The sequence below is a fragment of the Pelecanus crispus genome, chromosome 9, assembly GCF_030463565.1.
Source record: "Pelecanus crispus isolate bPelCri1 chromosome 9, bPelCri1.pri, whole genome shotgun sequence".
In the NCBI taxonomy this organism is placed as follows: domain Eukaryota; kingdom Metazoa; phylum Chordata; class Aves; order Pelecaniformes; family Pelecanidae; genus Pelecanus; species Pelecanus crispus.
The window spans coordinates 998,923-1,017,267 of record NC_134651.1 but is presented as its reverse complement, the minus strand read 5'-3'; the positions used below and the strand labels follow the sequence as shown (position 1 = coordinate 1,017,267).

The window sequence follows — 18,345 nt, the reverse complement described above, 5'->3', positions numbered from 1 at the left end:
GAGCCCTGCATGCAGCACTGCATGAAGCCCTGCACGGAGCCCTGCATGGAGCCCTGCATGCAGCACTGCACGGAGCCCTGCACAGAGCCCTGCACGGAGCCCTGCATGCAGCACTGCACGGAGCCCTGCACAGAGCCCTGCATGCAGCACTGCACGGAGCCCTGCACAGAGCCCTGCATGGAGCCCTGCATGCAGCACTGCACGGAGCCCTGCAAGGAGCCCTGCATGCAGCACTGCATGGAGCCCTGCACAGAGCCCTGCATGGAGCCCTGCATGCAGCACTGCACGGAGCCCTGCACAGAGCCCTGCACAGAGCCCTGCATGCAGCACTGCACGGAGCCCTGCATGGAGCCCTGCACGGAGCCCTGCACGGAGCCCTGCATGCAGCACTGCACGGAGCCCTGCACAGAGCCCTGCATGCAGCACTGCACGAAGCCCTGCATGCAGCACTGCACGGAGCCCTGCACGGAGCCCTGCATGCAGCACTGCATGGAGCCCTGCACGGTGCCCTGCACAGAGGAGCCCTGCATGGAGCCCTGCACAGAGGAGCCCTGCATGGAGCCCCGCACGGAGGAGCCCTGCACAGAGCCCTGCACGGAGCCCTGCATGCAGCACTGCATGAAGCCCTGCACAGAGCCCTGCATGCAGCACTGCATGCAGCACTGCACGGAGCCCTGCACAGAGCCCTGCACGGAGCCCTGCATGCAGCACTGCATGAAGCCCTGCACAGAGCCCTGCATGCAGCCCTGCATGCAGCACTGCACGGAGCCCTGCACAGAGCCCTGCATGCAGCACTGCATGGAGCCCTGCACGGAGCCCTGCATGCAGCACTGCACGGAGCCCTGCACAGAGCCCTGCATGCAGCACTGCACGGAGCCCTGCACAGAGCCCTGCAAGGAGCCCTGCATGCAGCACTGCATGAAGCCCTGCATGGAGCCCTGCATGCAGCACTGCATTGAGCCCTGCACGGAGCCCTGCATGCAGCACTGCACGGAGCCCTGCACGGAGCCCTGCACGGAGCCCTGCACAGAGGAGCCCTGCATGGAGCCCTGCACGGAGGAGCCCTGCATGGAGCCCCGCATGGAGCCCCGCACGGAGCCCCGCATGGAGCCCTGTACGGAGCCCTGCACAGAGCCCTGCACGGAGCCCCGCACAGAGCCCCGCACGGAGCCCTGCACAGAGCGCTGCACGGAGCCCCGCATGGAGCCCTGCACGGAGCCCTGCACGGAGCCCCGCATGGAGCACCGCACGGAGCCCTGCACGGAGCCCCGCACGCTGCGGCAGGGACACCACCGGCTGCGGATGCCAGGGGGGCCTGCTCGCCCCAACTGCTCGCTTCCGAGCCGAGACCCTCACCTGCAGCCCCGCAGCAGTGCCGCGCTGGGACCGCAGTCGCTTCCCCTTACCCCCGTCAGCTCACAAAATCCTAAAAAAAAAAAAAGGGGACCGTTACCTAAAAACACGGCGTAAGCACAGGACTGATGCAACAACCTTTCCGTTGAGATTTTTAGCATACATTGCTGCTCAGGATGTCCTGGAGCCAAATGAATTCTGCAATTAAAAATTGTTGCTTAGCAACAGGGTTTGAGAAGCAGGAGGGAAAAGCGAGGTGCCCGCGACGGCTGGCCACGGGCAGGCAGGACGGGCGTGAGGAGCTGCCTCTGCCCCGGGGCGCGCAGCCCGCAGCCGGGGCCGGAGCCCTGCCTCGATGGACGTGTCTGCGGGGCATCCAGGCAAAAAAACCCTCCAGTGCTACAGGGAAACAAACACAAACCGCACTCCAAACTCTGCTCTTGCTTATTCCAAAACAAAAGTGAAGGGGAAGAAACACCAGCCCTGTGGAGTTGTTCCAGGTTTTGAGCAAACATTGTTTCCTCGGGTGGTTTTGTGAAATTACGGTTAAACGTATTATCCTGCACGCAGCATTGCTGTCGTCGTCGCTACCATTAAATCAATGAAACAACCTCCACGCCACAGGATGCACAGAACTCTGCTTTTAAACATAAAAGCGTCCATCAGAAACAGGCTTTAGTCTCTGCTGACAGCCTTTGGCAGCCACCACAGCATTTAACCACCTGCAACGTTACGATGGACTCACCAAAGCATTTCTGGGCCATTAGAGTTACCAAGTCCTGCTTTTCAAAACCGGATGTATAACCCTCTAATATTTAACAGGCTATCTCCTAAAAACAAAAGCAGCAGCTTCTTGTGGCCAGCAGACTCTCCTATGTGCTGCACATCCCATCTGCGCTGCGTACGCGTTTAGCACCCCATCGCTATGTAACAATTATTAATGACTGACATAATAAAGCCAATCACTTGTGGGTATTCCCAAGGCTCCACGACAGTGAATGGCGACAGCCGCAGCTGAGGACGCTCGGCTAACGCTTCCTCTCGGCCGGGGGCTCTGCGGGTCGCCAGCACCGCCGTGCCGGCACCGCCGGTCCCCCCGTGCCGCGGGTACCCGACCCACTCGCATCTGGGTGAGCCAGACCTAGCAAACCAGCAGCCGCGCTGAACGGCACAGCTGTAACAGATTAAGTATTTCTGATCCAAAACAAACATGCAAACACCTCCCTCTTTTAGGGAGTATAAATTCCTTCCGACAGCAGAGAGCTTGGCGCGTTAAAACCCGAGCAAGAAGATGGCTGTTACGTAAAATCCGAATATTGCCTGTAAATGGTAAAACTATTTATACTGACGCTTGTGTGTTTTACAGGAAAACATTGAACTACACGTAAGCTATGGTTTGCTTTTTAAAAACAGCTTGCTTTGTCGTAGTAGCTGGCCCACCAAGCATACATTCAGATAAAACTTTTTTAATATTAAAGAAAAAGAGTTACGGGACCTAATTTACTGGCTTGAAGCATACAAAGCGTGGTCCCGGTGAGTCAACGGCTGCGCTTACGCCTCCGAAGCCAGGCAGCGATCCCGAGGCAGGACCACGATGGCCGAGGCACCACGCAGCGCTGATGCGCAGCCCGGTTCCAGACCCAGCCCAACACACACCGCAGGAGCAGTCGCGGCACCCCAGCTCCTCCGCTGCCCCGGGCACGGCCAACCGCCCCTGCGTGGATGGCAGGGGCTTGGGCACTCCCAAAGAACGCCTGCTGGTGAAAAATGCACGGCTTCAGAGGAGGGAGGGGAGAAGAAGTGAGGGCACGGGCCCCGTGAATGCCCCTCGGCCCCCTCCAGACCTGGGCACCGACGGCAGCACCGGAGCTGGTGCTCACTCCCCCTGCAGACACGCTTTTGCCGCTTGAGGTGAAAGCTGAAAATGAATTCGGTTGTTTTCCAGGGGAAAACATCTGTGATTGTTTCTCTTTTGTCCAAAACCACGCACTCCAGGTGTGCGGGGAGCTCGCTTTTTGCTCCCCAGGAGGCATACAAGAGGGTATGGGCATCCTTCACCCTGATGCATCCCTGAGGCTCCTCCGGAGGCTGAGCCGCACAAGCCCACCGCTGACTGCACGCTAACGAGGCGTGTTTCGTCATCAGCCGCTACATGAGCCGTGGGAGCACGCAACCGCGCGGTGCGGCCCTTCTCCAGGGACCAGAGTGCTGCAGGAGGCGCAGATCACACCTCTCGGCAGCGCTCCATGCCAGCGAGCACGCGGGCTTTGAAACGAGAACAACGTACTTATCCGTCCTGGAATGGAAATCCTAGAATCGTTTAGGTTGGAAAAGCCCTTTAAGATCATCCGGTCCAACCATTCACCTACACTGCCAAGTCTACTCTAAGCCAATCAAGGGCAGACTAGACTGAACCATGTCTCCAAGTGCCACCTCTGCCTGTTTTTTGAACGCAAATACTTGATTTCATACTTCGCACAAAACATCCCGAGGATTTGCCCTTTACAACAAATGCTATTTTTTAAATTAGGCTGTTCCAAAACTCGTTAAGACCCCCTCTGCGCTGTGCAGGCCCTGGCAGGCTGGCCCTCGGCACACACCCCTGCACTCCACACCAGCGACTCCCGACAGCGGAGGGACGGGGGCACCTGGGCTCCAGCCCAAAGGTCGACGCAGCTTCTCAAAACAGGATCTGCCCGCAGCCTCGCTGGTTGGCACCTCCTGCGCCGCGGTGATTTCACCCCGCGAGGACAAGCAGGGACGTTGTTGCGTTTTGCTGGTTCTGGAGCCATTTGAGCAGCGCATTCCTTCGCCGGTTCCTCCGCAGCACTGGCACGCCAGAGGAAAACCGTCCAGCTCCAGAGCGCCAGCAGAAGGGCAAATGCCGAGACGGGAAAATCAATGCTTTGTGCCCGAGTGAAAAAGACAAAAAGCATCGGCGCGTTTCTGTTTCTGCATGCGGTTTCAACGCATAAAATGCACATACACTACAGCACGGCAAACCCCAGCAGGCTCCTGTTTCTATGTACGATAACCACGCTCCTGGCACCACCGCGGTCGGGCTACCCCGCGAGCAGGCGTGCCGGTGCAGCTGCCTACAACACACGCGCGGAGAATCAGGCGAGACAAACGCCTACTCCTCGAAACGCGCATTTCTCCGGCGAGTACGGCGAGCGGCCCGGCGACGTGCAGTCAGAGGACTGCAGGCACAGAGGCTGGCAGTGATGGATGCAGCAGTTTATGTCCCTCCCCTCATTAGCAGCTCAAGCCGCTCTTCAGACCTCATCTGTTTCCCCAATTATCGCTGCCACGCTTTGATCCGCCCAAGCACACTTCTCTGGTCTGGAAAATCGCCCCTAAATTAGGCGACAGCCCAATTCCACCTCCCTGCCAGTCCCATCTCCCGCTTCCAGCGGCCACTGAGGCAAGCGGGCTGCCACCAGCCCCACCTTTATACTACGAGCCTCAAAATAATTAAAGAAACTCCTAAGTAAGGTAGAATCCAACCTACAAACCAAGCACAGAGCTGCAGCGCTCGAGGTAACCCCCTCCCGCAGCCGTGGGGTGTGAGTGCTCAGGTCCGACGGCAGCCCGGGGACGGCAGCCCGGGGACGGCACGGTGCCACGGTGCCGAGCTGGTACGGCAACGGAGAGACCCGCAGCCGTGACACCCGCGGCAGAGCCCCTGCGTGCAGAGGGAAAGCAGCAGAAAACGTGATAAGGGGTTGATTAAACAGCAGCGGACAAGAATAAATATTGACAACTGCTGAATTTCTATTAAACAAAGGATTTCACATAAACGCGCGCCGGCCAGTCCCAGCTGAATATCCCTGGCATGAAACACTGAAGCTGAGGAGCACGGCACAGAGTGCAGGGCCGCAGCACCAAGTGACACCAGGAAAGCGGCCGCATCCGTGCCGCGCGTGTGCTGAGGCAAGCTCACGGTGCGCAGCCACCCAGCCCGGTGCGGCCCCGGCACTGCTGCGGCAGCCGGCGGCAGAGAAGCGATGTCCGACCACCCCCACCTCATCAGCCAAAATAACTGACATTAGTAGATTATGAATTTTATATTGCTTAAGTTAATCACAAATGGAAAAAAGAAACAACTGCAGGGGACCGCTGGAAGATGGCACTCGCATGCCCGCTCCCCTTCCCAATTAACTGCAACATTTTTGGTTCGTTAATATTCCTACAAACCTCCATTTGCTTCGGCACCTGCTTTACGTACCCTGTTAGATTACATTTCACCATTTAATAATAATAAACAACAGGTTAACGACTTCCTCAGCACTTGGATAAATCAACCTCTTCAAAGCACCGACGCGCTGCAGACCACACGCTTCACTCGCGTCGCTGCCCCATACGAGCACTCAGGAGGTGCCACGGGCGCCTCTACAAAAGGAGCTGTCCGACTCATTTGAATTTGCTAAGATGCTTTGTCTCACTTTTTTGGCATGATGTGATCTTGGTTATAATAATTAAATCGATTCGGCTACAGGTTTCATACTTTTTCATTATCTTTGTGCATCTTTTCCTATCCAGCGTAGCCATAGAACACCCTGAAGTGACCACTGAACGATGTCTCTGCGTGCGTACCTCGCAGACGAAGGTCTCAAACCCTCTACTTTACCCCTTTGGCTTACACTGCTAATGGCACCCGTACGGGAGGAAACGCAGAGGAGCCGTCGAATTGCCACAAAATTCGATAGGCTTAAAAAAAAGAAGGAAAGAAAACAGAGTAAGCAGACTCCCAGTGTGAACCCAGGAGGAAAGAAAACAGCGCAGCAGCGAATCCTGCCCCGCTGTTTCTGCAGTCTGCCGGGAGCTGCCCCGGGCTTTGCCGGGAGGGCATGCACCTTCTGCTCCGGCCCCGCCACCGCCGGCAATTCAAACGGCACAGCCCCGAGCAGCAGCAGGCGGGGAGAAACAAGGGGAAAGGCAGAACGATCCCCGGCTCCAGGAACAGCGGCACGGGGATGGGGACAGGGATGGGGATGGGGACGTTGACGCCTGCACCGCTTCGCGTTGCACCCTCCTCTTCCCATGCAGCGCCTGCAACGGCGTCACCGAAATGTCCGTCCGGCTCGTCAATCTGTAACCCGGGGAAGGCGGCCGCCGGAGCCTCTGCCAAACCACCCCCAATCTGCTTCCTAACAGCCACTGGCAAATGCGGCAATAGCTTATGGAAATACAAGTATGGTTCTAACCCTTTAATACAATTTGGGATTGATATTTATATTATTACAAGCATTTGCATGTCCACACGTGTCTGTATATACACGCTGTACCTATCAATTCATCAGTATTTATACGCACACCACCCCACTCCCAAGTCACGCAAACCCTGCGGACTGGGCTGGAGTAACACCGGATTTCTTCCCACGTGCCGCTCCACCTGCCCCCCGCAGTGCTGCTCCGCAGGACGGGGGAGTTGCCATTTTCGAGGCCTGTGCAGGAAAACCAAACGCCCCCTCAAGAGCCGGTTATCTCCCAGGGGCTGCACGTGGGTAACGGCGGTATTAGACACCGCAAAACATTTCTAGCAAGGACTTCAGAAACTGCTCGCTCTGAACTCCTACAGCCATAAAATCCTGTTAGAGCAATCTCCGGCAATCCCTAAGATCTTTACTCAAGCATATAATAACTAACATTATAAGAGTAAAGTGAATGACTTGATGTCAAGATCAAGTAAAACACACGCAAGATTTAATCTATTTATCGTTACAGCTTCACGCAGCGCCAGCCAGCACGCGGCTGTGAAGAGAGCAGCGCTGCACAAAGCCTCGCCAGCTGCAGGGACCCAGGGTCGCTTTTATCAACACTTCTGCTCACAGCGCAGAATCTCCCTGGAAAGGACTCGGGGCTCAAACGCAGCCCCTTTGCCATCCAGCCTCTGCGCGTAGGACCTCAGCAGTTCCAAGCAAATGACTAAACCGAGCAGCAAACTGAGGATCCATCGGGTTCCACTGCAACTGTGTAACGGAGGTACTGCAGCGCAATTAGTATTTAACAGTATGTTCAGACTTCCGATTTGCTTCGGTGTGCTATGACAGAAAGCAGGCGAGCTGTCAAACGCGGCATCCAAACTGGGGCAACAAACAGGAGACGGCCCTTGCCCAGCAGAGCTGCTGAAACGGGGCAATGTTACTTACAGCAAATTTCAAAAGGGAATACCACAAGAGGGATGACACCGTGGATGTTATGGTATACTTTTTTATATAGCTGACGTGTTTTAAAATTGTTTAGAAACCTGGGCTGTCTGCAGGGGTGTTCCCACCGCCCCAGCCCCGGGCGTTGGCTGCGCGCTGCCTCCAGCGCCTGCCCGCACACTCGTGATTCCGTGGACTCAAAAGTTACGTTTGATATCTAGTGAGAAAACTATGCTTAAGGTAGATATATGCATATGTAAAATACAAAAAAAACCCCACCTGTAGCTATTTTCATTTGTTTTTGCAGTGCACTGGCACTCCCAAGTCTCTTCCACCCGGTGAAAAGGGGAGGTGGTTGGCATGGTGATCTAAATTGGATAATTAGCGTCCTCACCCAAGCGTAAATACGAAGCAGAATTCTCCAGTATAGGTGCTATATTTAAAACTGAATTGCTACAGTTTAAAAATAAAATCTTGCTTTTGTGATTTCGAGAGAGAGAGAGAGAAACTGCCGTCACCTGCTTCTTACACCTGCAAACAGAGAGTAAGTCGAGGCCAAACACGGCGAGCTCGCCAGCCGTGCCTCTGCGGCAGGAGCAATGCCAGCCCGACGCTCGACGTAGAAAGCTCTTCCCCAAATTGCACAGGCACGACACAGAGCTCTGTTATGGCATCTCTGCAAGAAATTTAACCCGGACCATACAGAAGAGACAAAGCAAACAGGCGGCACGAGAGGGGGCGAGGCACCGTTGCTGCACCGATCCTGCTGCACAGAGCCCCGGGACCGAGCCCGGCGGGGGGCACCCACTGCAGGAGGGACCCCCAGCCCCGGCACCCCCGAAGGCTGCGTTTAGCTCCCACCGACACCCCCAGCCTGGCACCCCCCGCTCAGGGCACCCGGCCCCTCCGGCACAGCGACGGCACCGGCATCCCCGCAGCTGGATGCGGCCCCAGGCGCAAGGGCCCCTTCCGAGCCATGCACGGGGGCTTGGGGCAAGCTCCAGGACGAGGACCAGGAGGGGAGCAGGGAAAGTCTCCCCTCTGCGCACCAAATCATTCACTTTAGGAAGGGGAAGCGCGCTTTCCCCTCCTCTGAGCTCTGACGAGGCGTTATGGCGATCGTACGCCATCGCACCCTTGCTCCCAGACGTGAGCAACGTCAACAGAGCACAGCTGCAAACTGCCACGCTTCCTGCGAAACGGGGGTGATGGGGCAACCAATTCACGACACACCCGCTGCAAAACCAAAAACATCCTTCAAAAAAAGACGTAAAATATTTTCAGAAAATTTCACTTTAATTATACACGCGATTAATGTCCCTCTTTAATCCCTGCATCTCGTTTCCAGCGTGTTGCTCCAACAGCTTTCCACGCCGCCGTAGCTGCGTTCACAGCTGTGCCTGCCTGCACTGCCACTGCTTCTGCAAAGCGCCCGTCTTTTTTGTAATAACAGTACTTGGAAGGCAGTCCTTTACTAACGGGGGAAGCAGCAGGAGCCGGTGAATCCTCAGCAATACATCGCTGGAGCTGCCCACGTTACACCTCACCACCGCTGCTGAGACGTATCCCCGTTTTTCAGGGCACAAAACCGGCGGAGCACTGCAGACCTGTGGCACTGATGTAAAAGCAAGGATAAGCCCAGGAGCTGCTCACGGGCTGCCGCACCACTCCCACAGGACACGAGGCGGAGGCGCATTCGGCAGAGGAAGGCCTGGACGCAGGTGTGCGGGTGCAGCCATGAAGGCGCTGCGAAGGGGAGCCGCTCCCGTGCAGCCAGACAAAAAGCAGGACACTCCCCACCCCGACTCTCCTGCACTATTCCATCTCACCGGGCTGCTTTGGATGGCCGAGATCCTCACGGCTAAATCTCTTCCGTAACATTCTACAACCATCAGATTATTCCGAAGGCTCATTCTGTACTTGCTCCATTAAGAGAAGCGATCCCTACAAACTTCCATGCAGTATTACCCCGTTCCATGCACGTTACTTTGGCTAGCAGATTTTTGCAGTGGCAGTGTTTCATTTCTCCTCAAACCCACCCATGCTGGGTCCCGCGTCGAGTTCGGTTTTAAGCAAATCGCGTATTGTATTACGCAGGTAGTGAACCCTGGGAGGCGCCTCATCTGCCTCCATCCTAATTAATAACTCGGGCGTTGAGGGCTGAAGCGCGAGGTGACGCGAGGACGCGGACTGCAACGCTCTGCCGTGCCGCGCGAGACGGCAGCGGCCGAGCAGCCTGCCAACGCCGTGCCGCCTCTTCTCGCATTTACAGTTAAGGTCATTGCTGAGTAACAAAAAAATTAACGTCCTATCGATAAATTGCTCTTCGCTTTCCAAGAGAACACCAGCGGCCCTCCTTTGGCAATCTGAAGGTCAACTGCTGTCATTATTTCTTGTCTGGGTTTTTACTGAAGAGAGGCTGATTTAAAAGCGTTGGTGAAAACTGCAGCCCCACACCGCTGACGCTGGAAATCACTGCCGGAATCATAACCTGAAAATGCCAACACGTTGACATGTTTGGGGTTTTTTATTGACGTGGTTTCCACAAGAATTACACATTTCTCTATTTTCTTGCTATCCCTTTTGTAGTATTTTTCCTCGCTTTTAGCAAATACAGCATCTTGACACGTTATTTTAAATACAATTAGAATAGATGTGTCAGGCAAAGATTTTATTGATTGAAAAATAATGAATATGGATTGACTTCAGCTATTCCTACGTGTGACTAAAAATTACCCAACAACATTAGTGGGGAAAGTAATTGTGAGAATACTATTTTATTCAAGCGCAGTTAAATGACAAATTCTGATCGAAATACGGAAAATTATTAATTTCAGAATAGGATTTGACTTTACAACTGAGCACGAGTGAGACAAAGCTTTCCGAGTTTGTATTTTGTGCTTCAAGCTTGCGAAGTCAGAGGTGAAGGGATCCGCCAAAGGGTTAATCAGAGGCTGGAAGTCCCAGAACCGAGATTCCTACCCAAGGGCAGGCAGCTCACAGCGGACGGCTCTAACACCTCTTTCCTGCCAGGAGAGACCCCCTGACTCGGGATTAATCAAAGGAGCACTGGGCAAGGCCAGCGACCCTCCGGGGATGCTACCGGCCCCAAACGTTAATGGAAATTACTGGAAGCTGCAGCAGACACTCAGTATTTGGCCAGACTTACCTGCATCGCTCCTGCTGCTCTCCCTCCTTTGGAAGGGACTGCGCTGGGTGCTAATTTCAGCTGATTTTGGTATCTCAAAGCCGTGCTGAAAAATGATCTTATGTTTCAGTCAAACACTGGAAATTTGCCCTCCAAATTTTCAAGAGCTAAATGGTCATTCCCGGCAGCAGCAGGCAGACGAGGTCTCAGCCGGGAGGAGCAGCGGCTCCGCTGCGAGCAGGCAGACTCGCCCAGAGAAGGGAGGAGACGCCTGAGCACGCACCAGCAGCGCAGAGCTGAACCATGCCTCTCCCTGCTGGTACGGTCGCCTGACGGGGAGAGGACCGGTTTCTGGGGAGGACTTGAGGTACTCCTTACAAATCTAAAATTGTTTTCAGATAACTAAAACACTTCGCTGAAACCAAGGTCGGCCACTGAAATGGGAACTGCTCTGTGAATCAATACCAAAGCCCAGGGAAATGATTTCAAATGCATCCTGCCCCGAGACGCCGCTGTCGTTTGAACGTGAAAAGCAGAAAGCGAATCTTCACCAAGCAAACACCAAGCACGGGGCTCTGACGAATCTTTACACAAATAACGAAGAGCGGGTTAGCGGCACTGGGGAAGTAAGTGCTATTTTTACTTGGAAAAGCGAACAGCTACTTTCTCAGTGCTAAAAACTTTTCTCCAAAAGTTTGCAAAGGATAACAAACTTTGAATTACCGGCATGAGAAATGATCTTGAATCTCTTTCAGTAATGCCACACCGAAATCTCCGCTGAGAGACATGCTCTGCTGCTCTGCGCAGCTCTGGAAGAGCTGGCTGGCATTTTTAGTCAAACCAGACAAAATAAACCCAGCACATTTCGCTTGCTAGGAAAAGCCACTAACTGCAGGGCACGGCCGCCCGTTGAAAGGCGCTGGAAGAGGCACGGAGAAGTGACCTGATTTTCAGGAATGCAAACAGCTCTCCGGTCCCTAACCCCCACACGCGCGAGACATTTTACAGTACAGTAAACCTGCTTAGATGGAAACGTATTGCTTCAATAGCATCCAAACCTTTCTACTTAATTACTGCACATACCCGGTGCTGCCAAAACAAACCGAGAGCAGGAGCTATGGAGGGGAGGGGGAGAGGCGTCAGGGGCTGCGACAGCGACTCTCTTGGGCATTACGGCAAATAATCGCATTTTTGCAGCTGCGGGGACACCTCTGCGGGTGCCGCTCGGGCAGAGCTGTGCGACAGCAGAGGACAGGCTGCCTTTGGCAGCTGACACCGAGTTCTGCCTTTGGCAACACCAAAACCTGAAAACTTCTGGCCCTTTTTGTACCGTTTGCTTACACAGTAATCAAATTAAGGCCATTCGGTCTACTGAAAAAGGAAAAAAAAGAGGGACTGAAACAGCGCACACAGCCACACAAGGGAGGCCTGTGCAGGAGGCACGGCTCACATCTACCCTGACTGCGCTGGTTTCAAAGCCCCTTCAGTCTCACGCCACTGCACCACAAACCGTTCTGCCCGAGAGGTAATTTCCACGGGGGCTTCAGCTCCTGAGGTAGGCGAGGATGCCAGGGCTGCGGGACCACGAGCGTCCATCAGGGCAGGCAGAAAGGGGACGCGGCGACCCTCGGGGACGGCGCGAGGTCCCGCGTACAAACCCGCGCCGCCGCCGCACCGCGACTCGCGCCTTGGCAGCGACGGTTTGCTTGTGGTCCACGGTCAGCACGGGGCAATGAAACGGCACAGCGGGGACTGACCTTATGGGCTCGTTTAAAGAGAGACACAAAAGGGAAAAGCAAAACTTCAGAGCGCGTAGAAAAGAAAAGCGCTTAAAGCTTCCAGTGAGGAGAGACGCCAGGCCAGAGGACGTCCCTCTTCCAGCCAGCACCACTGCTGCGACCGGAAGGACAAAACCACAAATGTACTTGGGGAAAGCAGAAAATACTTGCCCTGTCCAACAAGAACTTCAGAAACCAAAAAGCTGAAGAAGTTCTGTTCTGAAAAAGCAAAAAATAATCAGGAAATCTTTTAACAATTTTTAAGGAAAAATGCCACCTGTTTTCCACACGGGCCCGCTGCCCCGTCTCCCAAGGACACCGGGCGCTGCCCCGAGGCGCAGCCGCTCGTGTGACCCCGGTGCCGGCACCCCCGTGTGCCCCACAGCCCCGCAGGCACGGGCTGCCGGAGCCCACAGAAACGCACCTGCGGAGGCAGGTACACGTGCCATGGCAGAACAGGTATTTAATTTAACCGCAGCCCTGGGACGGGCGCTAGGAGGATCCAGAGCGAACAGTCGGTCTGCGTACCCAACCAAGCCAAGAAGTATCAGCATCTGATTATTATTTATTGCACTGATGGAGCTGGAGCTGTCAGACGCTGCTGGAAGCAGAAGTACACCGAACAAAGCGGCAATTAATGCGCAAGCACGCACCAGCACAGGACGAGACCAGCTGTCCAAGGGTCAGCGCGAAATACAGCGCCTCGCCACATCTCACCACGCTGCCTGCGCTGCAATTAGGCAACGACAAAGTCTCCCGCAGCTTGACATCACTACACTTCAGGAGTTATCAACGGCAATGAAATTTCGCAAGACTTAATCAGCAGTTCGACGGGATCTAACGAACCCAGCAGCAGGCACCTGTGAGCAAGGGCAACGCCCGCGCCCCACGCCTCAACGCGCCCGCCGACCAGCAGCAGCCCCTCACAGCCGGCGTGCCCACGGGGCACCGCCGCGGCCCCACGCCTTCCCTCTTGATTTCTACCGGCTGGCAATTAAATACCCCCACCCCTTTAAATTTTTCTTTCCGCCGTTTCTGAAGTGAAAAAATCAATCAGAAAATTAGACTCGAATTTTTCCTTGAATGTGCCAGACAGAACAAACACTGCTCTTCCCTTTTCCCTCTCTACTGCATCATAATTATAACATAACTAAAATTGTTAGCTTTGGCCCTAGCTGAACTTGTTCCACCAAATAGTGAAATTTCTCCTAGAGTTAGACTGATTACTAGAAATCGTACATAAGTTTTATGTAAAGGAATAGTAAACACGCTCCAAGAGGGAACAGGGGAAGGGCTGGCTATATGGCACACAACTCTCGTGGAAACGTCTCTGATTTAAAAAAAATAAATAAATTACCCATCTGCCACAGGATAAGGGCAGGGGATACTTTCTGTTGCTCTTCCCAGCTCCTTCTGCTCTCCTTGCTGCCTGCTGGGCGTGGAAGAAAAGGAGGTGCTTGAAGAGCAGAGGATTTGGTGGAAAAGAGAGATCACACATGAAATTTGTCAGACTGCAAACACAGGGGAGATGCAGAAAGTAGAGTTTTTAAAAAGAGACCTGGAGGCCAGCTCTACGAAACGTGCCAGGAACAGCTGGCGACAGGAAGAGGTGCCCTCAGGACAGGTAAGCAAAGCTCTGGAGAACCGGCAAAATCAGTGCCATGACAGGGAAAAAAGGGCAGGGAACAAAAGAGAAACAATTGATTTTGATAGGTAAGAAAAAAGAGCATGCGGAAAAAGCCCTGCAGAGAGCACACCCCCACAAGGCAAGCGAGCGGAAAGGAGGGGAGAGGCGCGGAGGAACAGGACCGACGAGGAGGAGGAGGAGGAGGAGGAGGAGGAGGAGGAGGAGGAGGAGGAGGAGGAGGAGGAGGAGGAGGAGGAGGAGGAGGAGGAGGAGGACAGAAGCCTTCGCAAGACGAAGGCGGGGAAGCCCAGAGGCTCAGGCTCTGCCCGCACCAGGACAGCAGCACCGGGAAGGCTGCGTCTCCGGTCCCGAGGCGGTGAATGTGGACTGCAGGCAGAAGCCTCTGTAACCACAGCTCACTGGCCACAGCCCAGCCAAATTCCCCATCTTCCTTTAAACCCTCCCCAGGCCAGCACGCATTAAATCCCCTCCGCTCATTAATAGCCCCTTGTTACCCCTGTTCCTTACCTTCAACAGAGAGCAGAAGGCTTCCTCTCGCTCTGCTAAAGATCCAGAAGGCGCCCGCAATTCACATCCCAGCGCCTGCAACACCAGGAGCTGCAGAGAACGCCGAGTCAGCGCCTGCGGGCAGCTGCGGGGCGGCAGCGGGAGCCAAGCCGGGGCAACCTGGGAGGCAGCCCCTGCCAAACGCTAGCCAAAGCGCTCGCGGTGCCGGGTACGGGCGGGCAGCTACTTACGTGGCTGCAAATAAACGACGAGGACTTGCACGGATACCTCCTGCAGGCAAAAAGAGGTGTTTCCTTCCACACACAGCTAAGGGCTGCGCAGGCTGCCCTTTGGCCAAACCAGCCGGGGCAGCCGCCCGTGCCGTGGCCCGTGCCGCGGCCAGCTGGGCAACCGGCGCGGCACCCAACGGTGCTCCTGCCTGGCCACGGAGAGAGCGTGTCCAGCGCACGTGATGTAAGTAAAACAGGAATAACGTTAACTCTACAATACGGGCTCTGATACAAGTACTTACGGCACACTTCAAGCCTTGCCTGCTCTTGTAGAAGAAAACCTCCGGAAGCGGATAGGGAGAAAGCCCACAGAAGCGAGCAGTGCTTCGTTATACGGTCATCGCTCATCAACGTAAAACCCAGGGAGCCTAACTGGCAATAGGTACTGCGCCATATAATTTAGTAAGTGACAGAATTGGGCACATGGAAATGAAAACAATAAAATTAATACCTTTTACAGTGGTACAGTGCTGTCAAAAAGGAAAAAAAAAAAAAGAGGGAGATACTCTCCCCCATGCAGCAAGCCTGCCGCAGTCTGTAGGTGACAAGTGTTCTAATTCTACATGAGAGAAACTATTTTTCGTTCTGTGTTATGCTTCATGCCCAATTTCTGCTGGGCGCTATTCGTTTGCTATCAGCTTTATCTCTATTAACTTTTAGAAAATGTTTCTCTGCAGGAAAGCAAAATCTTAAACTTGTCCGAAGCGAACGTATCGCCGCAGCATGCTGCGGCGCAGCCGGAGCAGCGGGGAGGGGAGGTCGCAGCCCGGTCCATGAACGTCGCAAAACGGGCTCTCTTCCTTCCATTCAGCTGCGCCAGCAGCAGTTCAGATATTACTAGTTAAAGAATTTAGGTATGAATTTCAGACTTTTTTAATAAATCGGCTGATTTTTAGAAAGGCTGAGTGCTTTGTCTGCCGTTCAGTTTGCTGAAATGCCAGGCACCGACACCTCCCTGTGCCCCGCTGGCTCCCATCCCGCTTCTCAAAAACAGGGGACACGCCTCAAGCTGCTTCTAAATGCTCGGGATGTCTGAGTAAGCCCTCGGTGGCAGAGCAAGGCGAGGCCCTGAGTCGGTTACACATGGCCACCCCTAATACACAAAAATAACTTGTTTATCCCTCCCGATGCGTTATTTTTACACCAGCAGCTCCGGGTATCCGTGGCGGTGTGCTGACGCTGCTCCCAGCGAAGGCACGCGGACGGGGCCGGGGGCGTGAGCCCCGCAGGGCGACGGATCGGGGGCATCCCTGTCCATCCCGCCTCGCTGCCGAGGGCTGCCCTGCGGGGCTGGGAAACGTCCTGGTACCCGGCGGGTTTCCGCGGGAAACACCTTCGGCCACTGCCCACCCTGCCAGCCGGCCGCGCAGCCGGGGAGAGCCATCCTCCTCCTCCTCCCGGCACCGGCCAGAGCCTCCAGCCTGCCCTGGGAGCTGCAGAAGGAAAGCCCTGGCCTGAGCTGCTGCTGCTGCCGGAGGAAAAAATGTTTCATTTGCAATCGTCTGGAGGAAAGCCCTCCTAAATCAAAGCATGCCCACGGTTTCCAGCGAGGCAGAAACAATTCCTTCACACACACGAGCAGCATTTATCAGCTCAGGGTAGCTGAGGACAACTTAACGAATGCCCACCCTGGCTGCACCGCCACCGTCGCTTAAGGGAAGAACCCCAGCGCAACTTTGCCTCTGCAGACTGAACGCTGGGTCACTGTGCATTCCTGGAGTCACTGGTTAAAGCTCTTCTGGGGTCGACCTCTGTTTATAAATACTGATTTTGGTGGATACAAGCCCAACTGAGCGAATGCGAACATCCGTCAGGGCTGCTGGTAACAAAGCGCGGCTGGTGAAAGGTACGCGGGAACACAATGGAGCCGGAGCGGGACGGCGGCACAGGAAGCTGCTGGCAAGTAAATATTGCTCAACACACCACCAGTATTGGGGAAAAACTGACAAGAGTGTAATAACAGGAAGCTTAGTCACTTCTGGACAAAAAAAGCAAAGCCTACGAGAGAGGGGTGGAGGGGAGCCGCGCGGCAGGCCGGAGCGGCTGGGCTGGGAGGGCCCGGAGAGCGGAGCTCAGCGGGCAGGGACGCACGAGCAGGGACGCGTGGGCACGGGATGCACGGGCAGGGGACACCGCACCGGCCGGGGCAGGAGGGCTGTCCTGCCCGGGTGCCGGGCCGGGGCGATGGGCAGCCCCGCCGTGGCAAACCCTTCGCGCATTCGGCGAGATCCGCTGCACGGGCTCCGCTCGTCCCCAGGCCACTCCAGCTAGCGACTTGTGCTAGTGACCGAAGTTAAACTGTGAAGCCACAGCCCCAGCTTCTCCTCCCGCCTCCTAAGCACGGAGAGCACCACAGCTGCTCGGCTTGGGGGCAGACACAGAAATACAGCAGTTAGAATTTAAGGATATATTTAATTTTGCACAATTACCATTATCATAGAATCACAGAATCGTTTAGGTTGGAAAAGACCTTTAAGATCATCCAGTCCAACCATTAACCTACACTGCCAAGTCCACCACTAAACCAATTACAGGGAGAGGAATAATTAATTTCACGTTTCCTGGCTTGCTGGCTGGATTAGTTTTTAATGAAAATAAAAACTAGGAATCACTACGGTTGGAGAGGAACTCTAAGATCATCAGTCCAACCATCAACCCAACACCCCCATGCCCACTAAACCATGTCCCCAAGTGCCACCTCTGCCCGATTTTTTTAACCCCTCCAGGCATGGGAACTCCCCCACCTCTCTGGGCAGCCTCTTCCAGGGCTTGACCACCCTTTCCGTGAAGAAATTTTTCCTAATTTCCAATCTAAACCTCCCCTGGCACAGCTTGAGCCCATTCCCTCTCATCCCATCGCTGTTCCTTGGGAGAAGAGCCCAACCCCCCTCCCTGCCCCCTCCTGCCAGGAGCTGCAGAGCGATCAGGTCTCCCCTCAGCCTCCTCTTCTCCAGGCTGAACACCCCCAGCTCCCTCAGCCGCTCCCCACCAGCCCTGTGCTCCAGACCCTGCCCCAGCTCCGCTGCCCTTCTCTGGACATGCTCCAGCAAACCAAAGCCACCATTCAAACCTACCGCAGAAGAGCTCCAGGAGGTGAGCGGAGTACGACCGACGCAGCACAGGACACCCGCCACCTTTCACAGGCAGCGATCGCCTGCTCCTGTGAGGAACCGCCACAGAAACGGCGTTGGAGATGACCGGCGGCTGCACGGGAGCGCGCAGACCACAGTCGAGGAAAGGCGGGCAGACACGGACCGTCGCACCAGGGGTAACCCTGGAGAACATTTTGCTGGTGTACAGAACTAGCACAGTCCTGGAGGCTCCCAAGAAGTGCAGTATCCAGACCATAAGGGTACTTCGCAGAAGCCTCAGAAGTGGGGAGAAAAGTTGAAAAGAACACTAGATTTCCTTGATGGTGATCTTCGACATTGAAAAGTACTCATTACCCTTAAAACACAGTCTGCACTGCTCGCTGATGAAGGGTTAATGGCAC

At 55.0% G+C, this 18,345-nt stretch overlaps 1 protein-coding gene across 13 annotated transcripts in view; it reads right to left on the bottom strand.

The window, feature by feature from the left end:
* The window catches only part of MBNL1 (muscleblind like splicing regulator 1), a 115,598-nt gene that overhangs the window by 44,174 nt on the left and 53,079 nt on the right, over positions 1 to 18,345 (bottom strand). The window contains exon 4 of one of the 13 annotated variants that reach the window (XM_075716243.1): positions 18,319 to 18,324. The exons of 11 other annotated variants lie outside the window; for them this stretch is intronic. In XM_075716243.1, coding sequence (XP_075572358.1) covers positions 18,319 to 18,324 — 6 coding nt within the window. Of the gene's footprint in view, positions 1 to 14,583; positions 14,609 to 18,318; positions 18,325 to 18,345 lie in introns of those variants that run through there. One more of the 13 variants, XM_075716254.1, reaches the window with a different exon arrangement.